Source organism: Anomaloglossus baeobatrachus, chromosome 1 (assembly GCF_048569485.1).
Source record: "Anomaloglossus baeobatrachus isolate aAnoBae1 chromosome 1, aAnoBae1.hap1, whole genome shotgun sequence".
Lineage (NCBI taxonomy): Eukaryota > Metazoa > Chordata > Amphibia > Anura > Aromobatidae > Anomaloglossus > Anomaloglossus baeobatrachus.
In genome coordinates this window covers 347,414,052-347,439,369 of record NC_134353.1, presented here as the reverse complement: position 1 = coordinate 347,439,369, position 25,318 = coordinate 347,414,052, and the positions used below count along the sequence as shown (strand labels likewise).

At 47.2% G+C, this 25,318-nt stretch overlaps 1 protein-coding gene across 1 annotated transcript; it reads right to left on the bottom strand.

Annotated features, from left to right (window-relative positions):
- Positions 1 to 17,705: 17,705 nt before the first annotated feature.
- LOC142300711 (protein kinase C delta type-like) lies at positions 17,706 to 25,040 on the bottom strand. Its single transcript, XM_075341904.1, has 7 exons — positions 24,967 to 25,040; positions 19,505 to 19,567; positions 19,211 to 19,349; positions 18,911 to 19,099; positions 18,678 to 18,806; positions 18,394 to 18,584; positions 17,706 to 18,198 (listed from the first exon to the last, which is right to left on the bottom strand). Exons 1-7 carry the CDS (start codon positions 25,038 to 25,040, stop codon positions 18,132 to 18,134), a joined length of 852 nt encoding a protein of 283 aa, XP_075198019.1. The 3' UTR covers positions 17,706 to 18,131.
- Between the last annotated feature and the right edge of the window lie 278 nt (positions 25,041 to 25,318).

Genomic DNA, 25,318 nt, shown 5'->3' with positions numbered 1-25,318 from the left:
CTGAACAGATGAGTTTTCAAGTTCCGTTTGAAGCTTGCAAGTGTAGCTGATAGTCTGACGTGTTGAGGCAGCGAATTCCAGAAGACTGGGAATGCTCGGGAGAAGTCTTGGAGGCGGTTGCATGAAGAGTGAATGAGAGAGGAGAGAAGGAGATCTTGGAAGGAACGGAGATTACATTATGGAGTGTAGCGAGATATTAGTTCAGAGATATACGGATGAGACAGATTATGGATGGCTTTGTAGGTCAGTGTTAGTAGTTTGAATTGGATATGGTGGAAGAGTGGGAGCCAATGGAGGGACTTGCAGAGAGGAGAAGCGGGGTGGTGTTGAGGAGAGAGGTGGATCAGTCGAGCAGCAGAATTAAATATTGACTGGAGAGGGGCAAGCGTGTTAGCAGGGAGGGCACAGAGGAGGATGTTGCTGTTGTAGATAAAAATCCACCTAGGTACCGAGATTCTCAGTTATTGGTCCTATGCCTGCAATAATCGGTCTAAAAGGGGAGAAAATTTGTTTTTGTGGATGTTTGGCAATCTAATATATAAAGCTGTGTGTGTGTGTATGTCTGGGATTGGCATCTGCACCGTCAAAGCTACAGCCACAAAATTTTGCACACTCACACGTCTGGACCCCGAGAGCATCACAGGCTATGTTTTGAGGGGAAATTTTAACCCCGCGCTTTACAGTTATTCACCAAAAAACCTGCCTCCATTAAAGCGAATGGAGCTGGAAGCCACAGTGCAGCCAGAACATCAGAAGAATGCGCAGCCACGCCCTTAAGTGGAATGTTGGCGTGTCACAATGCAGCCAGGGAAAGAGACAGACACAGACAGGGAAAGAGGCAGACACAGACAGGGTAAGAAAAAGACATAGGGTAAGAGACAGACACAAAGAGACAGACAAAGAGACAGACTGACAGGGAAAGAGACAGACAGGGAAAGAGGGAGACAGGTTAAGAGACAGACACAGACTGAGAGACAGAGACAGACACAGGGAAACAAACAGACAGGGAAAGAGAGGGAAAGAGACAGACAAAGACAAAAGACAGGTAAAGAGACAGACAAAGAGACAGACACAGGGAAAGAGACAGGGAAAGAGACAGACAGGTAAAGAGACAGACGGGGAAAGAGACAGACGGGGAAAGAGACAGACGGGGAAAGAGACAGACGTGGAAAGAGACACGTGGAAAGAGACAGACGTAGAAAGAGACAGACGGGGAAAGAGACAGACGGAGCACATTACTTGGCCAATTTAGTTAAATCTGTGTGGAATATCTGTGGTGTTGAAATATATGTTGTGAATGCTTCTATGAGCTTAGTTTTTGCCTTTTAATAATTACATTTCTATTTGTTTTGTGGTTTTTGTGTGCAGAATCAATTTTTGTTAATACATTCTATTTTGTTATCAACAGTTTTATTAACCCGGGCGAAGCCGGGTAGTACAGCTAGTGCATTATAAATTGGTACAATTGGATGTTCCACATATAGATGTTTTGGTAGATCCTCATTAATTGCGCCCAAATATACACCTTCTTCCAACAGTCTATATAGATCTAATTTATATTCAGATGTAGAATCATTTACCAAAGGTATATATACAGTACAGACCAAAACTTTGGGGACATCTTCTCATTCAAAGAGTTTTCTTTATTTTCAGGACTCTGAAAATTGTAGATTCACATTGAAGGCATCAAAACCTATGAATTAACACATGTGGAATGAAATACTTAACAAACAAGTGTGAAACAACTGAAAATATGTCTTATATTCTAGGTTCTTCAAGGTCATCTTTTGCTTTGATTACTGCTTTGCACACTCTTGGCATTCCCTTGATGAGCTTCAAGAGGTAGTCACGGGAAATGGTCTTCCAACAGTCTTTAAGGAGTTCCCAGAGATGCTTAGCACTTGTTGGCCCTTTTTCCTTCACTGTGCGGTCCAGCTCACCCCAAACCATCTCGATTGGGTTTAGGTCTGGTGACTGTGGAGGCCAGGTCATCTGGCATAGCACCCCATCACTCTCCTTCTTAGTCAAATAGCCCTTACACAGCCTGTAGGTGTGTTTGGGGTCATTGTCCTGTTGAAAAATAAATGATGGTCCAACTAAACGCAAACCGGATGGAATAGCATGCCGCTGCAAGATGCTGTGGTAGCCATTCTGGTTCAGTATGCCTCCAATTTTGAATAAATCCCCAACAGTGTTACCAGCAAAGCACCCCCACACCATCACACCTCCTCCATGCTTCACGGTGGGAACCAGGCATGTAGAGTCCCTCCATTCACCTTTTCTGCGTTGCACAAAGACACGGTGGTTGGATCCAAAGATCTCAAATTTGGACTTATCAGACCAAAGCACAGATTTCCACTGGTCTAATGTCCATTCCTTGTGTTCTTGAGCCCAAACAAGTCTCTTCTGCTTGTTGCCTCTCCTTAGCAGTGGTTTCCTAGCAGCTATTTTACCATGAAGGCCTGCTGCACAAAGTCTCCTCTTTACAGTTGTTCTAGAGATGTGTCTGCTGATAGAACTCTGTGTGGCATTAAACTGGTCTCTAATCTGAGCTGCTGTTATCCTGCGATTTTTGAGGCTGGTGACTCGGATAAACTTATCCTCCACAGCAGAGGTGACTCTTGGTCTTCCTTTCCTGGGGCGGTGCTCATGTGAGCCAGTTTCTTTGTAGTGTTTGATGGTTTTTGCCACTGCACTTAGGGACACTTTCAAAGTTTTCCCAATTTTTCGGACCGACTGTCCTTCATTTCTTAAAGTAATGATGGCCATTCGTTTTTCTTTACTTAGCTGCTTTTTTCTTGCCATAATACAAACAGTCTATTCAGTAGGACTATCAGCTGTGTATCCACCAGACTTCTGCACAACACAACTGATGGTCCCAACCCCATTTATAAGGCAAGAAATTCCACTAATTAGACCTGACAGGGCACACCTGTGAAGTGAAAACCATATCCGGTGACTACCTCTTGAAGCTCATCAAAAGAATGCCAAGAGTGTGCAAAGCAGTAATCAAAGCAAAATCTGGCTACTTTGAAGAACCTTAACTTTTTTGTTAAGTATTTCATTCCACATGTGTTAATTCATAGTTTTGATGCCTTTAATGTGAATCTACAATTTTCAGAGTCATGAAAATAAAGAAAATTTGAATACGAAGGTGTGTCCAAACTTTTGGTCTGTACTGTATGTCGCTATTATTTAGCCTTTCTTGATTACCACGGAGATATAATTCTGTGTCCAGAATCACAACTCCTCCCCCTTTATCTGCAGGTCTGACTATTACATTTTTCTTTTGTTTAAGTGCGTCTATTGCCAGTTTTTCCTGTTTAGTTAAATTAGTATGTGACGCCCTGGACAAGCCAGGTCGTCACAGGTACTACACCAACACACCCTACACCCCGGCTAGGCACACCTAAGTCAAACACAAATCCTTGTTGCCTTCCTCCAGGGGCTGATGTCCACACCAGGTGGTGCGCCAGGCGGTTGGTCCCGCCCACCGAGGAGTTCACAGTCCTGGAGGCGGGAAGAGTTTCAGTTCAGTTTGGAGAGCGAAGTGGTAGTAGAGGAGACTGACCGTGTCCGGGTGTGTGGCCCGGGCACACAGTGGCAGTGGCAGACGGTGGTGACCGTCTGCAGGAGAGGCTGATTGGAGTGAACCGTACGGACAGGGGACAGGCGGTGGCCCGCCGGTACCGGATCGGGGAGTGAAGAGAAGCCAGCACCATTCGGCAGGGCCTACGGACCCCGACCAGGCTAGGAGTCGCCGTAAAACCGGTCAAATCCGTTAGCGAAGGGAACCTCCGGGGTTTCCCAGCAGTCAAGACCCGATTGAAGGCAACAGCTCACACCGTAGAGGGAAACACAGTCACCGCCAAGGCTACAGTTCCCAGGGCCAGAGCCTGCGGGCAAAAGGGGCTCCCTCAGCATCCATCCAAGCTGGGGAGCGGGTTACCGGTGGGAAGCCATTGGAACCGTAAACACAACACAGGTGCAGGGAAAGGCAGTCACCATCAACATACCGGGAGGAGAACAACCGCAGCCGCCTGTGGGACCCATCCATCCAGCCGTTTGTTTGACCAGAGAAAACAAAACTGAATATTCCAGTCCATCTTAGTCATTACAGACATAGAGAGTCACCAAATATAAACTACAAAAACCTATATTGACCTCCATATAAATTGATTATGCTTACTAATGAACAAGCAATGATAGTATTTTTTGAAAAATTTATTTGAGTAATTCAAAGGGATACAAAAAGTGCAACACAAAGTGCAATGTGCATAAAAACATGTGCTGACAGTCAGGGCAGCATATCAGAAAAAGACAGGCTAAAATAATCAGAAACCTTGCAAGGTATGAGTATACAAACAGTGTATATGGTCAGAATTCATACAATATAAGCATGACAATAAACACCCAATTGTATTACAGTAAAACATCAAAAAGCAGCCTAGATAGACACGTATAATGGTCACATAGGACCTGACACAGAGCAGGAGTATATAAAGAATGTATGTAATCCAGGTTCATGCATAATAAGCAGAATAATGAACAACTGAATACAACATGATAAAACTCCAAACTTGGCCTAAATAGGCATGCTTGTCTGGGAGCTACCAAGGGATGGACGTACATACAATGAAAAATACGGTAGCCCACCAGAAACACTCATTTGTAAAACCACAAAGATCATCCATGACATGCAAGGGTTAAACCAAGAAGGTCTGATAGCCCACCAGGAAGAGATGTTGTAGCCTGCCTGATATGCCGCCCTGCACCTCAGACGCGTTTCGCCACCAGCTTCATCGGTGAGGTCCTCTTTGTGGTTTTACAAATGAGTGTTTCTGGTGGGCTACCGTATTTTTCATTGTATGTACGTCCATCCCTTGGTAGCTCCCAGACAAGCATGCCTATTTAGGCCAAGTTTGGAGTTTTATCATGTTGTATTCAGTTGTTCATTATTCTGCTTATTATGCATGAACCTGGATTACATACATTCTTTATATACTCCTGCTCTGTGTCAGGTCCTATGTGACCATTATACGTGTCTATCTAGGCTGCTTTTTGATGTTTTACTGTAATACAATTGGGTGTTTATTGTCATGCTTATATTGTATGAATTCTGACCATATACACTGTTTGTATACTCATACCTTGCAAGGTTTCTGATTATTTTAGCCTGTCTTTTTCTGATATGCTGCCCTGACTGTCAGCACATGTTTTTATGCACATTGCACTTTGTGTTGCACTTTTTGTATCCCTTTGAATTACTCAAATAAATTTTTCAAAAAATACTATCATTGCTTGTTCATTAGTAAGCATAATCAATTTATATGGAGGTCAATATTTGTTTGTTTGTTTGACCAGAGACTCTGTGTGAATTACTGGCTGAGTGAGTACCACCTCACCAGGCCCCGTAACCCGCCTGCCATCCCAAAAACCCTCACCGGGGCCCCGGGACAACCAACCCCCTACCCATGGAGGGGAGAACCAACATCCAAGCTGCTCCCTGCCATCGCTCCCGGGATCCCCGTCCAGAGCAGCGGTGGTGTCACAACTTCACCACAACCGTGGGTGGCGTCACGGACAATATCCCCCAAACCACACACCAACCCCCCTTTCACTCACGGGCGAGGAACGCCGCTCGAGTCCCTGGGATCTGGCCCACCGCTCGAGCCACCACCGAGCAGCAGCCGCAGCAGCCGGACCCGAGCAGTGGGTGAGCGCAGCGTCCCCTCCTCCGCCCACAACAACTTGGCGTCACGAACAGGATCTTACCGCTCTGCCGTCTGGTAGAGGGGCGCCTTGTGACCGCCGGAGGTGTCCGGCCGAAAATTTTGAGAAGCCGCCATTTTGGGCGCGAAAAGTCCCCACTCGAGCATCTTCCCGAGTAGTGGAGGTGCGAAAACCAAAACCCCGCCCCTGTGAAGGAGGAGCCGGAAAAAGACTAAGGGGGACGGATGGCGTCTGGCCGCATGTAGCCCGACGCTATAAAAGCAGGGACGCCAGGACCCTGCGGCCATCTTTTTGTTCCTGGAAAATGCCGCTGCAGCGATGCATCAACCGTCCCGCAGCACCATAGCCCCCGCGCCCGGGACCGCGGCGTGGGTGGAGGTCCGGACCGCCCAGCTACAACAACGGCTAAAGATCCGGGTGCAGCTCCTCTTGGAGGAGTGGGAGGCCGACATGGCGGAGGTAGTGGCGGCCATACGGAGACGCGAGGAGGAGGGAGTTCTGGAAAGGCGGGTAAGTAACCCACGCCCCTGCACCCCTAGTGGGTCGGTCATCGCAGCCGAGGGGACCGGTCTACGCCCGCTCGCCCTGCTACCTCCCCCGCTATCCGTGTTGGCTGCCGCTGCCCCGCCATTAGGCCCGCTACCATCACAACCGGTAGCGGTACCCCGCCAATCCGCCCCGGTGGACCGGTCTGCAATACAAGTCCGTGACCGCCCGGAATCGCTCCCGTGGAAGAAGCCAGCACCGCAAGTCCCGCTGACCGCTCCCAGACACCCGGCCTTGGCTGAGGCATGGTGGGATGCAGCTGCCAGGAGGCAGAGCAGGCCATGTCACAGCGGGGTCCCTTATTACCGAAGGTACCGGTCGTAGCCGGCACGGGGGGACTCCAGCTGGGCCCATCCCCCACACCGCCTGAACTGGAGCAAGCAGAAAGTGCTCTGCACCGGGAGCGGCAGCAAAGGCAGCTGCGCCGCGGGATTGCTGATTAAGAAATAAAAGTTAGAGCATGGTAGCGGTTCCCGGTTACCTTGCTGTCGGTCCCTATTGGGACTCTGCTGACGTTCCAGATGGCCCTCAAGGCTAAGGAGTCCGGTTGGAGGAGCAGTCGTACCCGCATCATCGGCAGCTGAAAATGGAGTCCTGTGGGACAGTGTCACCCCTGTGTGAGGGTGGCGTTGGGGGCTCGTGCTGTTCGATGGTGGACTGTGGGAAAGCTGCAGGAGGAAGCTGTACCGGAGCCAGGTGATGTGGATGGCCCCTGGGACCCAGCTGACAGTCCCCGTTGGGACCCTACGGCAAGTCTCCGTTGGGACCCTACAGTTTTGTTTGTGGTAGCCCGTTGGCTACGAAGCACTGTTGTCCCCGTAGGGACTTCCTGCAACCATTGCGTAAGGAACTGCTTACGGACAAGCCCGAGAACTTGCAGGGCAACCACAAACTTAGTGGAATGTAAATAAAAAAAAATGTTTGTTGGCTTGAAACCGTTGCCGCCTCCGGAGAGGCTGATTTGGGAGGATGGGCCTGGAGGAAAGGGATGGCCCAGGCCCGCCACTACCGTAACCGGTGGCAATCTTCCGGGGGTTCAGGGGTCCCCAAGGACACGGGTCCCCTGAAAGAGACAGAACCCGCTCGGGCAACTTGGTGCTGGACTGGGGTCAAGGGGTGTTGCCCGCTTCTTAGGGGCAGCATCAGGGCCAGGTTGTTTGGGTTGGAGAAGAGCGGAAGCCGTACCGTTGAAAATGTTTATGATGTTTTTGTATATGTGCTTTTACCGTTTTTACTCTTTTTCAGTTGTGAAAATAAAACCGGTGATGGACGGGCAGCCCGCGGACGGTCTGCATTTTACTAAGGGGGAATGTGGCGCCCTGGACAAGCCAGGTCGTCACAGGTACTACACTAACACACCCTACACCCCGGCTAGGCACACCTAAGTCAAACACAAATCCTTGTTGCCTTCTTCCAGGGGCTGATGTCCACACCAGGGGGTGGGCCAGGCAGTTGGTCCCGCCCACCAAGGAGTTCACAGTCCTGGAGGCAGGAAGAGTTTCAGTTCAGTTTGGAGAGCGAAGTGGTAGTAGAGGAGACTGACCGTGTCCGGGTGTGTGGCCCGGGCGCACAGCAAGGTTGGCAGACGGTGGTGACCGTCTGCAGGAGAGGCTGATTGGAGTGAACCGTATGGACCGGGGACGGGCGGTGGCCCGCCAGTACCGGATTGGGGAGTGAAGAGAAGCCAGCACCATTCGGCAGGGCCTACGGACCCCGACCAGGCTAGGAGTCGCCGTAAAACCGGTCAAATCCGTTAGCGAAGGGAACCTCCGGGGTTTCCCAGCAGTCAAGACCTGATTGAAGGCAACAGCTCACACCGTAGAGGGAAACACATTCACCGCCAAGGCTACAGTTCCCAGGGCCAGAGCCTGCGGGCAAAAGGGGCTCCCTCAGCATCCATCCAAGCTGGGGAGCGGGTTACCGGTGGGAAGCCATTGGAACCGTAAACACAACACAGGTGCAGGGAAAGGCAGTCACCATCAACCTACCGGGAGGAGAACAACCGCAGCCGCCTGTGGGACCCGTCCATCCAGCCGTTTGTTTGACCAAAGACTCTGTGTGAATTACTGGCTGAGTGAGTACCACCGTGCCGTGCGGCACAGCGCTGCCCCCGCGACCCTGCACCTCACCAGGCCCCGTAACCCACCTGCCATCCCAAAAACCCTCACCGGGGCCCCGGGACAACCAACCCCCTACCCACGGAGGGGAGAACCAACATCCAAGCTGCTCCCTGCCATCGCTCCCGGGATCCCCGTCCAGAGCAGCGGTGGTGTCACAACTTCACCACAACCGTGGGTGGCGTCACGGACAATATCCCCCAAACCACACACCAACCCCCCTTTCACTCACGGGCGAGGAACGCCACTCGAGTCCCCGGGATCGGGCCCACCGCTCGAGCCACCACCGAGCAGCAGCCGCAGCAGCCGGACCCGAGCAGTGGGTGAGCGCAGCGTCCCCTCCTCCGCCCGCGACAACTACATTTATTGTTAGATTGGAGATCTAACTCCAGCAACTCCTTTTCAATGAAATTCTGGAATTGATCTAATACAACAGGTCTTGATTTTAACGGGTAGAATTTATAGTTAGGTCTAGAAAAAAATCTCATTACGAGCTACTTGGCAATCTATGCTTTCTGATTCTGGCTGTCTTAGAGAAGATAAATGCAATAATTCATGAAACCCATGTACACCTTCAATATCAATAACATTAGGGACATTGTCAGTTTGTACAGAATTATTTAGACATGATCTAGACATTGGATTATCATGAGCCTCCTGGTTTTGATTGAAGTGACATCTAAGGGTGAGGTTTCTCGTCAGTTTATTTATATCTAGTATGGTCTGAAAGACATCGAATTTTTTGACTGGCGAGAAACCTAAACCCCTAGATAAAACTCCAATCTGTTCTGCTGCTAGAATTTGGCTGGACAGATTTTAAACTGGACACGTTAGGTGTTCTTCTTTAATCTCGAAGAGCTTCTTACTCCTCCTATGCTTCCTCCCCGCCCTCCTCTTGCGTTTTTTGTGCGATAGATGTGAGGGGTGGAAAATTGTTATCATAAGAAACTTCTCTGGAGTCCGTACTCTCTTCATTGGATTCTCCTGAAGTTGTTAGAGATATATCTGAAAAGCTGACTTTTCTCTTTCCTTGTCCTTGATATTTTAAGATAAATTTTTTTTGGTCAAAATATTTCCAGGAATAAATGTTGTTACTCTCGTAATCTTTAATATCTCTTTCAAACTTTTGCTTTTTAATTCCTACTATTTTCTCTTCCAGTTTTTTTTATATCAATGTACATCTTTTCTTTTAATTTATTAACTTCTTCTGTTAGTCCATATTGTTCTAATTCATTTTTAGTCTCAGACATAGCTTTATAAATTTTATGCATCTCAGCTCTATCATAGCGGATCAGGAGCTCCATAAGCTTTATAGAGCACGCTGATAAAAAACAATTCCATTCAGCTATAAAAGGGTCAGGATTGGACGAAGTGGCAGTCTTATTAAGCCTTAAACCTCTAGGAATCATACTTTTATCTACATAAGATTGTAATGTAGTAGAATTCCGCCATAAATTGATCTCTTTGATTTTTAGCGTTTCCAGTGATTTATATAATGTAGAGATATTGTTGTTACCTGACTCTGTGGAACCAGTACTGTCGACCTGTATTTCTCAATTAAAGATCTTAGCCAAAAGGCCCAGCCTGTTGGAGTGGTCTTCCAACTCAATAAATTGAGTATTCCTATAATTCCTTTATGCCAGTAACAAATGTTCATACATAAGCAGGAGCACGGAGAAACCTTGTAAATGCAGAAAGACGTATTTCCAGCTCACCGCTCCTGTTTCAAGGCTTAAAGGAGTAGACCACTTGATCCTGCACAGACATCCCAGGTTTAGAGATCCAAATTAGAAACAGCAAATTCCAGCGGATCACAGGCAGTAGGTAGATTAAAATATCCTCTTTATTTTCACATTTAAAATAGACAGACGGTATCCACAGAGATACCAAAATTCACCCAACGCGTTTCGACATAATGCAGTGTCATAGATTCTTATTCATGGATATCTTACAAATGATACAATACCTCTATATAGCATACACACACTCCCATCTCACATAAGGTCTAAATCACAATCAATCAATTACTCTACATCTGTCACATGCACCTGCGTTCAGGGAGTGAAAAAAAACCATCTACCTGCTGATGAATAAAACTATGAAAAAACAAATTAAAAGCATAGTCACATGAATATCTATCTATTATTAATTATATTGGATTATCATATCCTGGCGTATGTTAAGCCCTTGTGGAATTCTAGTATTTAACTTGAACATCCAAAAGGATTCACGGTTAAGAACTTTCCGCTGAAAATCTCCACCTGTATCCATTTCATTCACTTTTTCTATCGCTCTAAAACGAAATCCCTTTAGGTTGCCTCCATGGCATGTAACAAAATGTTTAGTTACCGCTGAAGAACCGCATACGTTTGCCCCATTCATGTCAGAAATATGGCGCCTTATGCGGTTCTTGAGGGGTCCCACTGTGCAAGCCACCTACTGCTTATGACATATGTTACAATCGATCAGGTATATAACCCCTTCACTATTACATTTCATATATTTATTAATCTGGTAACGGGTGCCAGTTACCAGATTAATAAATATATGAATTGTAATAGTGAAGGGATACTATACCTGATCGATTGTAACAACTTATGCAGTTCTTCAGCGGTAACTAAACATTTTGTTACATGCCATGGAGGCAACCTAAAGCATTTAGTTTTAGAGCGATAGAAAAAGTGAATAAAATGGATAGAGGTGGCGATTTTATGCGGAAAGTTCTTAACCGTGAATCCTTTTGGATGTTCAAGTTAAATACTAGAATTCCTCAAGGGCCTAACATACCCCAAGATATGATAATCCAAAATAATTAATAATAGATATATATTCATGTGACTGTTTTTAATTCGGTTTTTCATAGTTTTATTCCTCAGCAGGTAGATGGTTTTTGTCAGTCCCTGAACGCATGTGCATTTGACAGAAGTAGGGTAATTACCATGTTTTTCAGACTATAAGACGCACCCTGGTTTTAGAGGAGGAAAATAGGAAAATAAAATTTTAAGCAAAAAATTTGGTCATGACACACTGTTATGGGGTGAGGATCTGCTGCTGACACTATTATGGGGGTAATGTCCCCAAATTCTCTACTAAGGTACCCCAGCCTGGTAATGATCATTCTGCCTTGTATATACAGTATATGTCCCTCATCCTGGTATAGCCCCCATCCTGCTATATACCGTCATCCTGGCATATGGCCGAATCCTGCTATATAACCCATCGTGGCATATGGCCCCATCCTGCTCATATACCCCCATCCTGCTCACAATATACCCCCATCCTGCTCATATACCCCTATTCTGCTCACAATATACCCCCATCCTGCTCATATACCCCCATCCTGCTATACGGCCCACATCCTATGCCACATAAAAAAAAAAAAATGTTCATACTCACCTTACCCCTTACCTCACTCCCTGCAGCATCGCTCCTCCTCCCATCTGTGCCAGCCCAGCAGCAACGCTGGAGGATGGAGCTGGCCATGATCCCTGCAGCACCACGATGTCCTCCTGTCTGTGCCGGCTGCGTGTGGACATGTGCGCACAGCGATGACGTCATCGCTGTGAGCATCGCTAGTCTCCACACAGCCGCGGCCGGCACAGACAGGAGGAGGTTCACGGTGCTGCAGGGATCGTGGCCGGTGAGTGTACTGATGCACTGCACCCCACACTGATGATGTGCGGGGGGCAGTGAATACAGCCGCACATGATCACTCCAGGCTGTAGTTGCCAGGGGTGATCATGCGGGCAGGCTGCATCCCCCACGCATCCCCCGCCCATCCTCGCACCCACCTGTCAGCGCCGACTTCAGCGCTGAGAGATGATGGGCGGGAGGATTGGCGTGCATATTAAATGAGCGGGTCCACGTGGTCACGGCAGGCGCTCCTACAGCCTGCTCGTACCCCCGATGACCCGCTCCACTGCAGCACCCTCATTCCCCGCAGGCCTACATTCAGACCATAAGACGCACCCCTGACTTTCCCCCAACATTTGGGGGAAAAAAAGTGCGTCTTATAGTCCGAAAAATACGGTATTTGATTATGATTTAGACCTTATGCGAGATGGTAGTGTGTGTATGCTATATAGAGGTATTGTATCATTTGTAAGACATCCATGAATAAGAATCTATGACACTGCGTTATGTCGAAACGCGTTGGATGAATTTTTGTATCTCTGTGGATACCGTCTGTCTATTTTTAATGTGAAAATAAAGAGAATATTTTAATCTACCTACTGCCTGTGATCCGCTGGAATTTGCTGTTTCCACAGTGTTATTAACCATTTTCCTATACTCCTATACACTGTGTGCAGAATTATTAGGCAAGTTGTATTTTAGAGGGTTTTTTTTATTATTGATCAACAACTATGTTCTCAATCAGCCCAAAAGACTCATAAATATCAAAGCTTTGGAAGTTGTTTTTTTTAATTTTTTTTATATTTGGCTATCTTAGGAGGATATCTGTTTGTGCTTGTAACTATTACTGTGCAGAATTATTAGGCAACTTAATAAAATCCAAATATATTCATCTCACTTGTTTATTTTCACCAGGTAAACCAATATAACTGCACAAAATTTAGAAATAAACAGTCTTAAAATATTTCTTGTCCCAGTCTTGACGTTTTATCTTATGTTTCTTGTTTAAAGGTGGTCGTTTTTCAGCCTTCCTTACCTTGGCCATGTCCCTGAGTATGGCACACCTTGTGCTTTTTTATACATTTTGCCAAAGGAAAGGAAGTTGCCTAATAATTAAGCACACCTTATATAGGGTGTTGATGTCATTACACCGCACCCCTCCTCATTACAGAGATGCACATCACCTGATTTACTTAAAGGGGTTATCTGGCTTAATTTGCTTTTTTTCATTGTTACCCTATTGGGCTACATTGGGGCAGGTAAGTAGATAGAGAGCACTTACCTGCCCTGCTGTCAGCCCCTCTCCCCAGGCTCAGAGTTGTCATGTGACCGCTCCTGCCGCGATTTTGCTGCTTCCGGTCATTTCATGTCAACATGGCAGGACCATGTTGACATGCAAATCTGGAAACAGCTTGTCGCCTCCCTGCTGGGCTGTACAGTGCGTGAGTCCCCGCCCCCCTTCCTTGCACCCTCCCAGACATTCCCTCACACCCCGTACTCTGCCCACAACCTCCCCCTGCACTGCTGTGGGGTCTGTTACCTGGGGAAGGGGACTGGCGGCGGCTGCCGTGGTGTCAGCGCCAGCACCAGGCCCCCTGCTCAGGATCGCACATTCAAATGTACCGGCATCACAGATCACAGATGCCGATATATTTGAAAGCACTGATGAGAGGGAGCGCAGCGCTGCTTCTCATCACTGCCCGTGCAGTCTGTGTCTGACATTTCAGGACAGCGGTGACGTCACTACTGTGCTGATATGTCCAGAGCACAGACAGCAGACGAACGTGCAGGAGCGGCGGCGACCGAGTACGGGTGAGTATGTATTCCCTACATGTGTTCCCTATGTGGGTAGGGGGGTCGGTACAGAGCGCCGTGTGTGTGTGCATGCGTGCGGTGCAGAGCCATATGTGTGGGGGGTGCAGAGCCCTATGTGTGTGTGCGGTGCAGAGCCCTATGTGTGTGTGGTGTGCAGAGCCCTATTTGTGTGTGCGGTGCAGAGCCATATGTGTGTGTGTGGTGTGCAGAGCCATATGTGTGTGTGGTGTGCAGAGCCATATGTGTGTGTGGTGTGCAGAGCCATATGTGTGTGTGGTGTGCAGAGCCCTATGTGTGTCTGCGGTGCAGAGTCCGATGTGTGTCTGTGGTGCAGAGCCATATGTGTGTGTGCGGTGCAGAGCCATATGTGTGTGTGCGGTGCAGAGCCATATGTGTGTGCGGTGCAGAGCCATATGTGTGTGTGGTGTGCACAGCCCGATGTGGTGTGGGGTGCAGAGCCATATGTGTGTGTGTGGTGCAGAGCCATATGTGTGTTTGCGGTGCAGAGCCCTATGTGTGTGTGCGGTGCAGAGCCATATGTGTGTGTGCGGTGCAGAGCCATATGTGTGTGTGGTGTGCACAGCCCGATGTGGTGTGGTGTGCACAGCCCGATGTGGTGTGGGGTGCAGAGCCCGATGTGGTGTGGGGTGCAGAGCCCTATGTGGGGCTGTTATTTGCAATGCTGTAGTGATAACAGGTCAGTGCTGGGGCAGAATACTGACAGGGAATGTATGTGCAGAGGGCGGGCAGGGGGCGAGGCTGGACACTGGGGTGGGGTTGGACACTGAGGCCGGGCGGTGCCAGCTCTGACTGTCAGGTTTAGCACAGGAAGTTGTCATGGTTTCTGGAGCTAAATGTAAACAAAGAGCTGCAGAGAATAAAGGAATAATTCAAGAGGAACAAAAGTTAGAAAACAAAAAATAACAATGTAGGGATGTTTTATATGACAATACAGCACAGATTAGCTTAACAAAAATTTTTGAGTTTATGTCGGACAACTCCTTTAACTGGTAGTTGGCTCTCAGCCTATACAGCTTGGAGTATGACAACATGTATAAAAAGTATCAAGTGATCAAAATACTCATTTGCCTAATAATTCTGCACACAGTGTACAGTGGAACCTCGGTTTACCAGTAACTTGTTGTGCGAGTATTTCACTATACGAGCAAAGCTTGCTGTAAATTTGTAACTCAGTTTACGAGCAAGCTTTGCTGTATGAGCAAATACCGCACACACTTCCGGTTCCGTACTTTAACCGCGCTCTGACCCGCTCTTGCAGTCTGCTCAAACACACAGACAAACATGCACGCGCACACACATATTAGGCTCACCTTACCTTCCGTTTCACCGCCGGCCTCATAGTTCTTGTAGTTTGCCGGTACAGGATGTGTATCGGGTAACCATCGCAACGATGGAGGAACTTCCGCTGTCAGCCGTTACTCAAAGGCAGCGTTCTGGCCAATCAGAGGAAAACGGCTCCTGCCTCTGACGTCAGCGCTCTGGCAGCGGAAGCTCCGGCATCGGTCGCGGTGGTTACCCAATTCACATCCTGTACCAGCGAACTACAAGAACCATGAGGCCGGCGATGGAACCGAAGGTAAGGTGAGCATAATATGTGTGTGTGCATATGTGTGCTTGTGCTTGTGTGGAATGGCACAAAAGGGGACCAGGATGGGGCATTGAACAAGTTGTGGAACGAATTGTCTGAGCTTGCATTATTTCCTATGGGAAATTTTCCTTTGCTAGACGAGTACCTTGCTTTACAAGCACACTCCCAGAACGGATTGTTCTCTTAAACCAAGGTTCCACTATATATCATATAGGTTTTTGGTGTATACTCAGGATATAATGACATATTTCTTGCGGGAAGGGAATCAGGGTGTCTTGTTATACTTATGGAATTTTTAAATATTTTTAATGTTTGGTTCATTTGATGAGGTTTTTTTCGCTCTTATAAAGATTTACTTTGTATTTATATCTTTATGTGGTGATCCCATTTTCGTAGTACGCTTTTTTCTCTTCCATTATTTACTAGGGTTGGGCTCCGAGTCTCACTTTGGCTTGTGAGAATCTGGAGATTAAATGTGTTTTTTTTTCTTTTATGTGTATCAAGGGTTAATGTCAGCTTTCATTGCCAGTAGCATCTGATTCCTTTTCTCAGGTACTTACGGTTTGTGACCACTCTTATCCCCTATATATGGTCACACCTCCCTGTAGAGGACGCGGGTTATACTAAATCCTCAGTCTGAGACTTAGCGTTGAGGTGGAAGGAGCTGCTGGAGCCGTTGCTGTCTGAAGCGGTGTAGGCTGTAGTCCTGGTTTCTGACTGCAGCCAAGAAGTTGGAGTTTATCCTTTCTTTATTTCTCTGTTTGTCTTCCTTCCCTTCTTGTGGTTTTAGTGCAGTGGTGGGACTAGTGTTGCTCGCCGGCCATCTCACTAGTGAGGGTGAGCTCAGGGCTTTGCAAGGGCATTAGATATCCTGCTTGGCGGCAGGGTGAAAGAACCCATATAGGGCTAGCTAGAGAGTGCAGGGTCAGCCAGATAACTAGAGGAGGTATCCATCCTCCCACTCCCTAACTGCAATGCCCACTGCTGTTAAAGTGTCCCCGGTGAGTTTCGTGGTGCAGTGGACAGTAGTCGGTCCGTGTGTGTCTGTTGCGCCATGCGCCGGACATCCTCTGGTCTGTGCGTGACAGAATAGTAGTATAGTTCTTCTGATTCACTATGTCGCTTCCCTCCATGTTCAGGGCATTGCAGGCTGCTATATAGAATTTGTGTGAGTAGGAGGTGCTGCACTTTACACTTTGTGCAGGATACATCACAATCTTTTCTATAATTTTTTCACATTTGCTTATTGAGCAATGATTGAGACTGTAAGTATGAGCCGCCATCTATAAACATCAGCTGCTTTACCTGTCTGATAGTAGTGCTGCGGATCCCTGTGCTCGCTGTTGTACAGCAGTGGGTACATAGACGACATACCAAGATAGTACTACTTTATTTACCCCTAGATGCTGCTGCCTATACTAGCCGCGGCTTATAAATGGTTAGACTGGGATCTAATGCAATTGCAGAACTCTGATGAGAAACAAAGGCCCCAGGACTGCCATGGCTGTATTTTCGGCTGGGCTGAAGTCAGGGTCAAGAGATTATCAGCTTATTACTGTCAGGATCTAATGCCTTATTATACTAAGCAAATCCATCTGCACTTTATTGTATAGGACGGCAGCTTCCCCGGACCGATCATCCTGCAGGAGACGGTGGTGGCCGATCCAGAGGTCCATACATGTACACTAATGGAAGAAGCTGAACAGAGGGCAGTAGCCAAAGCCATATACCTGGTAGCCAGTGGAAGTGTCACCTTTGGATTGGAGGGGTGTATTGTATGGAAATATGAGGAGTGAAGGTGGGTTTATACTGAGGTGTTACTCCCTTGCTGAGCTTGTATGAATAAACACAATAATAGGAGACATTTTTCAAAACTGTTGCCAAGAATAGTAACCGATAGTCAGGAGCTCAGCCGTGACGTGTACCTGCACTTTACACCTTATTCTATAATAATTAGGATTTCTGTACCTGTAGCCACTTGAAACTATAACATTTATATCTTATTTCTTTTGCTCAAATGAAAATCCACCCTAAACAGCAGGAAAGCATTTCTTCCTTCCTTCACCCCTCCAAAAACAGATTAAAAATTGACCAAAAAGTTTGATGTAACCCAAAATTGTACCAATGAAAAGTGGATACGTGTTATCACCACATTACATGCACCCTGTGCTCTTAAGGGGTGGGATGTAAAATACTTATCCACGAACATATAAAATAAATTGCTACTACTACTAGCACATGATGGTGAATGGTTTTGTTTATTGCTGGTAAATGTCCTTTTAGGTTCCTCTCTGCCACTAGTGATGTGAGCTCCACCGAGGGCAAAGGACTACAAGTTGCCATTGTTGTGTTTATCCATCGGTACTCAGGAGAGAAAAAACCCCCTGTGGGGGAAACCTCTAGGGAACCATGACCTAAGGATAAGTGCCCTTCCCTGGGGGCACGAGGCAACATGTCATCCAGAAATGCTGGTCCGCGGTCATATTAGTGACTCCTGGTAGGATTTTCATGGTCTCCAGCTTCTCCTTGTATTCAGACACTCCAGATGCAGAAATAACCCCTAGCCCTGATTATGGCAGGGCAGAGGAGTGGATATGGCTACACTGCAGGTCACGGCCCTCAGGACACTCCTAGTGCTGGTGGAATAGGAGTCGGTGAACAGCGGTTCTCAAAGCTGTTCACTTCCAGGGTTTTATCCTCCTCCAGATCCTGTGGAAGGCGTCCTTCACAATAGTGCCAAATGTCCTGTCGGGAGAGATAATAGGTTAGAAAGAATCCTTATGTCGCAATAAGACACATGAATTGGGACTGTCCTAAAGGGATAACGTGTAAGCGGCAGTCAGTAAGAGGTTTCCACACTACACTCTGCTGACAGATTCATAGGATAAGAAATGAGCCTCAAAAAATCCCCCTATCCCCGTCCCATTTACACTGACTCACCTCCGATGGGGTTTTACAGGCCTTCGATTAGATATTATAGGTTTTGGTATTGATTCTATGACCTTCCATCCTTCATTGGCAAATGTGAATCCACAGAACAGGTTTTGACCTGTTTCGGCTATTGGTGTATTGTTAGCTTCAGTAAAGCACAGGACGTCTTTCATTGTATCAGATGTCATCATCACTGGTGGCTGCGGAAAGAAGATACAAGAGTGAGAGCGTTCATAAAGAAGAAACAACAGAAATGTACTACTGCCACCATCTTCTCTGGGTCATTTACTTACAGGGGTTAGCTGGAATGAAGGACACGCTGTGGCTTCCTCTATATCTGTCCAGTTGATCTCCATAAAGAATGGATGATCTCTGATGTTCTCCACAAATTTCTGCCGACTTTCTGCTGACTTATCCAAGAGCTGGGAACATATAATGAAGATGATTATTGAGTCTCCAGTCATCTTCCATTGTGTATTTCATTACATATATTCGCTGTATTACTGAGATGTGTCTTTATACTTACCCCATTAATGATGGCTTTGAGTTGGGGGTCCATTTCATTTGGGAAGACAGGATCATCATTGATTATTGCTTTAAGGGCCCTACCAATTTTCCCTCGATAGAATGGATGTTTGCCAGTAGCCATCACGTATATCACCAGACCAGCAGAGAACCAGTCCACTGCCGTGTTGTAGGGCTTGTTTTGAAGAATCTGTAAAGACATGAAAAAGACAATAAGAACATTGTCCAACCAGCAGAAGACATGGAGATGTCCAACCTTGTATATCAGTGATCCCTCAGGGACATGTAGATGATTCCTCACCTCAGGAGCCATGTATAAACGAGTCCCGGCCCAACCTGAAATGTTTGTATCGCCAAAGATGTTCATCACTGCAAGACCGAAATCAGCGATCTTCAAGTGACCAGTGCTGTCCAGTAAAATGTTGTCCGGTTTTATGTCTCTGGAAAGAGTTTAAAAAATATCATAATGCAATTATTATATTAGCTGGGCTGATAACGTTTTAGGGCCTGAGATATCAAGTGTCTACAGGGGGTATTAGGATGAGGGTATAAGAGTATATATACCAGGTCTACAGAGAAGACGTACTGCACCTACCTGTGTATGATGCCTCTGGAGTGGAGAAACTGCAGCCCACAGATCAGCTCAGCAGCAAGAAATCTAATGAGAAATAAAACAACAGAAAATGATCAACATCCATCATTTCATGAAACTAAACTTAGGCGAATAATGACGTAAAGCCATTTGAGCCTGACAACCATCATCTTCATGTAAAGACAGCCTGGACTGGTTGCCCCGAAAGGGCTCAAGGGACGGCAACATAGCTAAGGAGGAAAAATATACCTCATAACCATGACTATACAAATTGAGGTCACGGAAGCCCACAATGGGGTCTAACTGTGCCTAGCACTTACTCTATAGCAGGGGTGGGGAACCTCCGCCCGCGGGCCAAATGCGGCCCGTGGCGACTTTGTATGCGGCCCCCGGGTACATTCCCGGGGACCGCTGTGCTCTGGCGGCAGCCGCGCTTTTCCCGGCTGCTGGCCCTTTAAATCCCACTGCCTGATGACCTGAGAGTAGATGCTAGAATGTATGGGCTTTATCCAGATCCTGACTTCCAGGACCTGACTGCAACCCATACATTCTAGGCTTAACCACGACCTGTGCTAGTGTGCTCTGGTGGGCGGGGTAAGCAGCACGCTGCGATAAAGTCACAGAAGAGCTGCAGCAGATTTACCAGCCTCCCGGACCTGTGTTGTGCTGTGTGTGACTCCTTCCCCACCCCAGTACTGTGAGTGCTCAACCCATCGCTGCCCCCCCGCTCAGTGCTGTGTACCCCCTAGTGCAGTGTGTACCCCCTAATGCTGTGTGTACCCCCCTGTGCTGTGTACCCCCTAGTACAGTGTATACCCCTAATGCTGTGTGTACCCCCAGTGCTGTGTACCCCCTAATGATGTGTGTATCCCCAGTGCTGTGTACCCCCTAGTACAGTGTGTACCCCCTAATGCTGTGTGTACCCCCCAGTGTTGTGTACCCCCTAGAACAGTGTGTACCCCCAGTGCTGTGTACCCCCTAGTATACTGTGTACCGCCTCAGTGCTGTGTAACCCCTTCACTGCTGTCCATGCCCCCTAGTGCTGTCTGTACCCCCTGGGTGATGTCTATGCTCCCCCAGTGCTGTATAACATGCTATGAAGAAAAAGACATGGATCGCACATCCCACAAAAATACAATGATCATCGTATTTTTGTGGGATGTGCGATCCATGTCTTTTTCTTTATAGCATGTCCCCCAGTGCTGTCCGCACCACCTAATGCTGTCCATGCTGCCACCAGTGCTGTCCATGCCACGGTCAGTGCTGTCTGTGCCCCCTTATGCTGTCCGTACTCCCCAGTGCTGTGTGCCACCCCTCAGTACTGTGTACCCTCCAGTCCTCTGTACTCTCCACTGCTGTTTATGCCCCCCAGTCCGTGCCCTCCTGGTGATGTCTATGCTCCCCCAGTCCTGTCTGTGTCTCCCTAGTGATGCCACCTTGTGCTGTCCATGCTGCTCCCTATTGCTGTCCGAGCTGCTCCCTATTGCTGTCCGTGCTGCCTCCTAGTGCAGTCCGTGCTGCCTCCTAGTGCAGTCCGTGCTGCCTCCAAGTGCAATTTGTGCTGCCACCTAGTGCTGTCTGTGCTGCCACCTAGTGCTGTCTGTGCTGCCAGCTAGTGTTGTCCGTGCTGCCACCTAGTGTTGTCATTGTCCCCAGTCATGTCTGTGCCATCGCCAAGGCTGTCCATGCCCCCCTAGTGATGTATATGCCCCACCCCCTCCTGTGATGTATACGCCTCAGCCCCTCCTGTGACATATATCCCCAGCCCTTCCTGTGATGTGTACTCCCAATGTCTCCTGTAATTTATGGGCCCCAGCATCTCCTGTGATGTGTATGCCCCCAGCATCTCCATACCGAGACAAATCTGGAAAAGCAGCTGTGAGAAACAAGATGATCAATATCACCGAACATCTCAGCCGCACCAAAGAAGAAGCTCCAGCCACCACACTAGGGGTGAGTTAATTAATCATTTGACCAAATATACCAGGGTACTTTTCAAGTTGATAATTTTGTGCGGCTCCCAAAGGTTAGTAGGAAATTCCAAATGGCCTCCGGCAGTAAAAAGGTTCCCCACCCCTGCTCTGTAGCGTATACCTAAAACAGGAGGACCAAAGTACTTAATTGTGCAAAGAATAACAAAGTTTATTGATGTACAAAAAGACAAGGCACATAAAAGAAAAAAATTGCCGTAATATAAAACCATTAAAAACACCATAAATATGGGTAAAATAACCCTTGAAATGGGACAGAGAGATGGTTAAATAGCCATAGGGTATGAATAGGCTAATGCGGGCGTCACACGGGACGAGATATCGGGCGATATGTCGGCGGGGTCACGTCGTAAGTGACGCACATCCGGCATTGTTTGATATATCGTAGCGTGTGACAGCTACGAGCGACGGTGAACGAGGAAAAATACTCACCTTATCGTTGCTCGTGGACATGTCGCTCAGTTTCAAAAAGTCGTTTATTCTTCTCTGCGCCTCTTGTTCATCGTTCCCGGGGCAGCACACATCGCTCCGTGTGACACTCCGGGAACGATGAACACAGCTTATCTGCGTCCGGCAATGCGGAAGGAAGGAGGTGGGCGGGATGTTTACGTCCCGCTCATCTCCGCACCTCCGCTTCTATTGGCCGGCCGCTGTGTGACGTCGCTGTGACGCTGAACGTCCTTCCCACTTCAGGAAGTGGATGTTCGCCGCCCACAGCGAAGTCGTCTGGCAGATAAGTACATGTGACGGTGGTTAAACGACTTTGTGAGCCATGGGCAACTAATTGCCCGTGGTGCACAAACGTCCGCATAAGCCAATGAAGGATGTATCCTATAGGCTGTATCATGCATAAGTATATCATGTATAAACATTAGCCAATGATGGATGTATCCTGTAGGCTCATATCATGCATGAGGACATCAAAGAAGTCATGAATTGTTGTATTATGCCAAAAATCACAATTGTGCAAAAACCCAACAGGCTATAATGGATATTTCATGGAAATATAAACTGATATAGTCAGTAAAATACAAATGTGACAATAACAATAGTCACTGAAACAATAGTCACTGGTATGGGGGCTTATATTTATGGGGATCCCCCTTTTCCTGGGACATGTAGTGCTTTTACATAAAGCACTGCCTGGCTTTCAGTGACTATTGTTTTGTCACATTTGTATTTTACTGACTATATCAGTTTATATTTCCAGGAAATATCTATTATAGCCTATTGGGTTTTTGCACAATTGTGATTTTTGGCATAATACAACAATTCATGACTTCTTTGATGTTCTCATGCATGATTTAATCCATCATTGGTTGATGTTTATACATGATATACTTATGCATGATACAGCCTATAGGATACATCCTTCATTGGCTTAGGCTATTCATACCCTATGGCTATTTAGCCATCTCTCTGTCCCATTTCAAGGGTTATTTTCCCCATATTTATGGTGTTTTTAATGGTTATATATTATGTCCATTTTTTTCTGTTGTGTGTCTTGTATTTTTGTGCATCAATACACTTTGTTATTCTTTGCATAACTAAAGAGGGATGCTAGACCTCAGGGATAGCAAGGTGTTAAGGTGTAGTGCATTTTGTGCGGGGGGAAAATTGTGAGGTGGAGTTATAGGGGTTGTGGGGCAATGGGATTGGTCAGGGGGAGGTCTGTTGTAGTGTAGATGTATATGGCAGGTCTGTGGGGTGGGTGGTCATTCGGTACCTGCAGACATCTGGAATCGTCCCAAGACAGATTTGCTGGGGGGCATTTTGGTCTGGGAATGTGTTCGCGGTGCCAATCGTGTTAGCCTCCCTGGCGGTGGAACTTTAGGATCGGGGAGTGGGTGATAGGTTGGCCAGAGGCCATGATATAATTGCAGTTTGTGGATAAAAGCGGCGTTGTGTATAGGGTCTGGTGTTGCTTTCAGCGGTTGAATGCCGAGTTTCAGGGAAGTGGTTGGCGTTGGACACTTGGTTGGTGCAGGGTTTGTCGGAAGGTCCAGGGTTATGGTGTCACTGAGTCTGGTGTAGTGAGGGGTGCGTCCGGATTCCTTTGGGACTTCAGGACAAATCAGGGTTGCCTTCCTTTTAGTTTAGGGGGTGTCGTTGGATCTGCATTATAGTGGCAGAATGGGTGAGAATTTCGTGTCTCATCTTTGGAGTGGGGCAGCGGTAGTGGCTGCTGGTCTGGGGTCTGGGGGGCTCTTAAGGTGCGTACAATTGGTTCGGTTCAGTTGGCTAGCTATGTATGGTATGGCAAACTTTATGTGGCATATGGGTCGTTTGGTTTGTACCCCGAAGTCGGAGGTGTGTCCTGTTACTTTATGTATTTGGAACTTCCCCTTTTTGGGTGGGGGCGTTTTAGCACGTTGGTAAAATTAAATAATTCCCTTCAGGCCAGTGCTTGCCTTGATGGACAGCTGTTCAATATCGCCACGGAGGAGGGGAAACTTTAGTGTATGGTAATGGCCCTGAAGTGGGTATTTGAGGACTGGTGCTATCACGTAGGTTGGATGGACCACCGGATGTTTTGGTACTACACATGGGTGAGATGTTCTTGGACCAGGGTGTCCAGGGACTTGATCCAGGACATCAAGCTTGTCTGCCTTGGGCCCTTGTCTTCCCGCCCGGGTATTGTGCTCATGTGGTCGGATATAGTGGCTCACTTGTTCTGGAGGTATGCACAGTTGGGTGACAGGGCACGTTTTTTAAAAAAACTACCACAGGGTTTTTGATGGTGCGGTGCATATGGGCGGAGCAGTGGTGCGGCACTGGGTTTTGGAGTCTCTATCTGGTGAGTTGTGAGGTTCAATGGAGTTCATTTGAGCCCATTTGGTATTGCCATTGAGATATTGGCGTACTTGGGAGGCCATAGTGAAGGCCCTGGTTGATCTTTGGTGGCGGGACTCGCACTTACAAGGTATCATACAAGCTCCCTGTGGCAGAAAGGAGGGGGTATTTGAAGTCGGTGGATTGCACAAAAAGCGGAGGGTAACCCAGTGCAGGAACGGGTTAACCCTGGTGGTGCAGTGGTATACTTGGTTAAGGTGGGTCCCTGTTGTGCTGAGTCTCAGCAGAATATGTTAATTTGGGTCCCTGCTTGGCTGGGTTCCAGCGGGACATTGCTTGGGCCACACTCGGCTGGATGTCCTTGAACCGGTGTGGTGCGGCTGAGAGCACGTGGTGGAGCTGGTGTTGCAATCATGTACAACCGGACTCTTCACTTACCCCCCCCCCTCCTTTGCTGGAGGTTTTATGGAGTTATTACTATGTTTATGGATGATATGTTACTGATTGTTTGTTGTTAATAAACGGGGCTGTTGTGGCCTTTTACATTCAATGTCACACAGTCTTTGTGTCTTATTTTAGTTTACGAAATTGGAAAAGGTTTTTTTTTGGGCTAGGGTTAGTATAGCAATGCAAAGCCGTCAGTTAGTCTTTCCTAAGTCATATATGCATGTTCTGTCTTACCTGGTGGCTGAAATAGGAAATGGGCCATTGGTTAACATGATGTCTAGAAGGTCTCCTCTGCTGAGATATTCCATGACGTAGAATAAGTAGTCCTGTCATAAAGCAGGGGAGATAATAAGTGTTACTGGTATAGTCTAGATATGGGTCACTGGTGGTAATGTTATAATACATGTAATACTATGGTAATGTCCTAGAAGAACATTGCATGGCCATATGGACAGGCATTCATAGAATATATAGAAATCTCAGAGCTGTTAGATTGTGGGCCTTTCACATAGCTACATAGGTTGAAAAAATATTTTGGTTCATGTAGTTCAAACTTCCTCCACCAATTATACATTTTGTAACTAAA

Excerpts from the sequence above, each read along its gene's own strand:
- LOC142300711 (XM_075341904.1), bottom strand. The coding sequence starts at position 25,040 with ATGGAATATCTCAGCAGAGGAGACCTTCTAGACATCATGTTAACCAAT. Across the intron at positions 19,568-24,966 it reads TTTCCTATTTCAGCCACCAG|ATTTCTTGCTGCTGAGCTGA; the intron begins GTAAGACAGAAC and ends ATTTCTCATTAG. Across the intron at positions 19,100-19,210 it reads GTTTATACATGGCTCCTGAG|ATTCTTCAAAACAAGCCCTA; the intron begins GTGAGGAATCAT and ends ATGTCTTTACAG.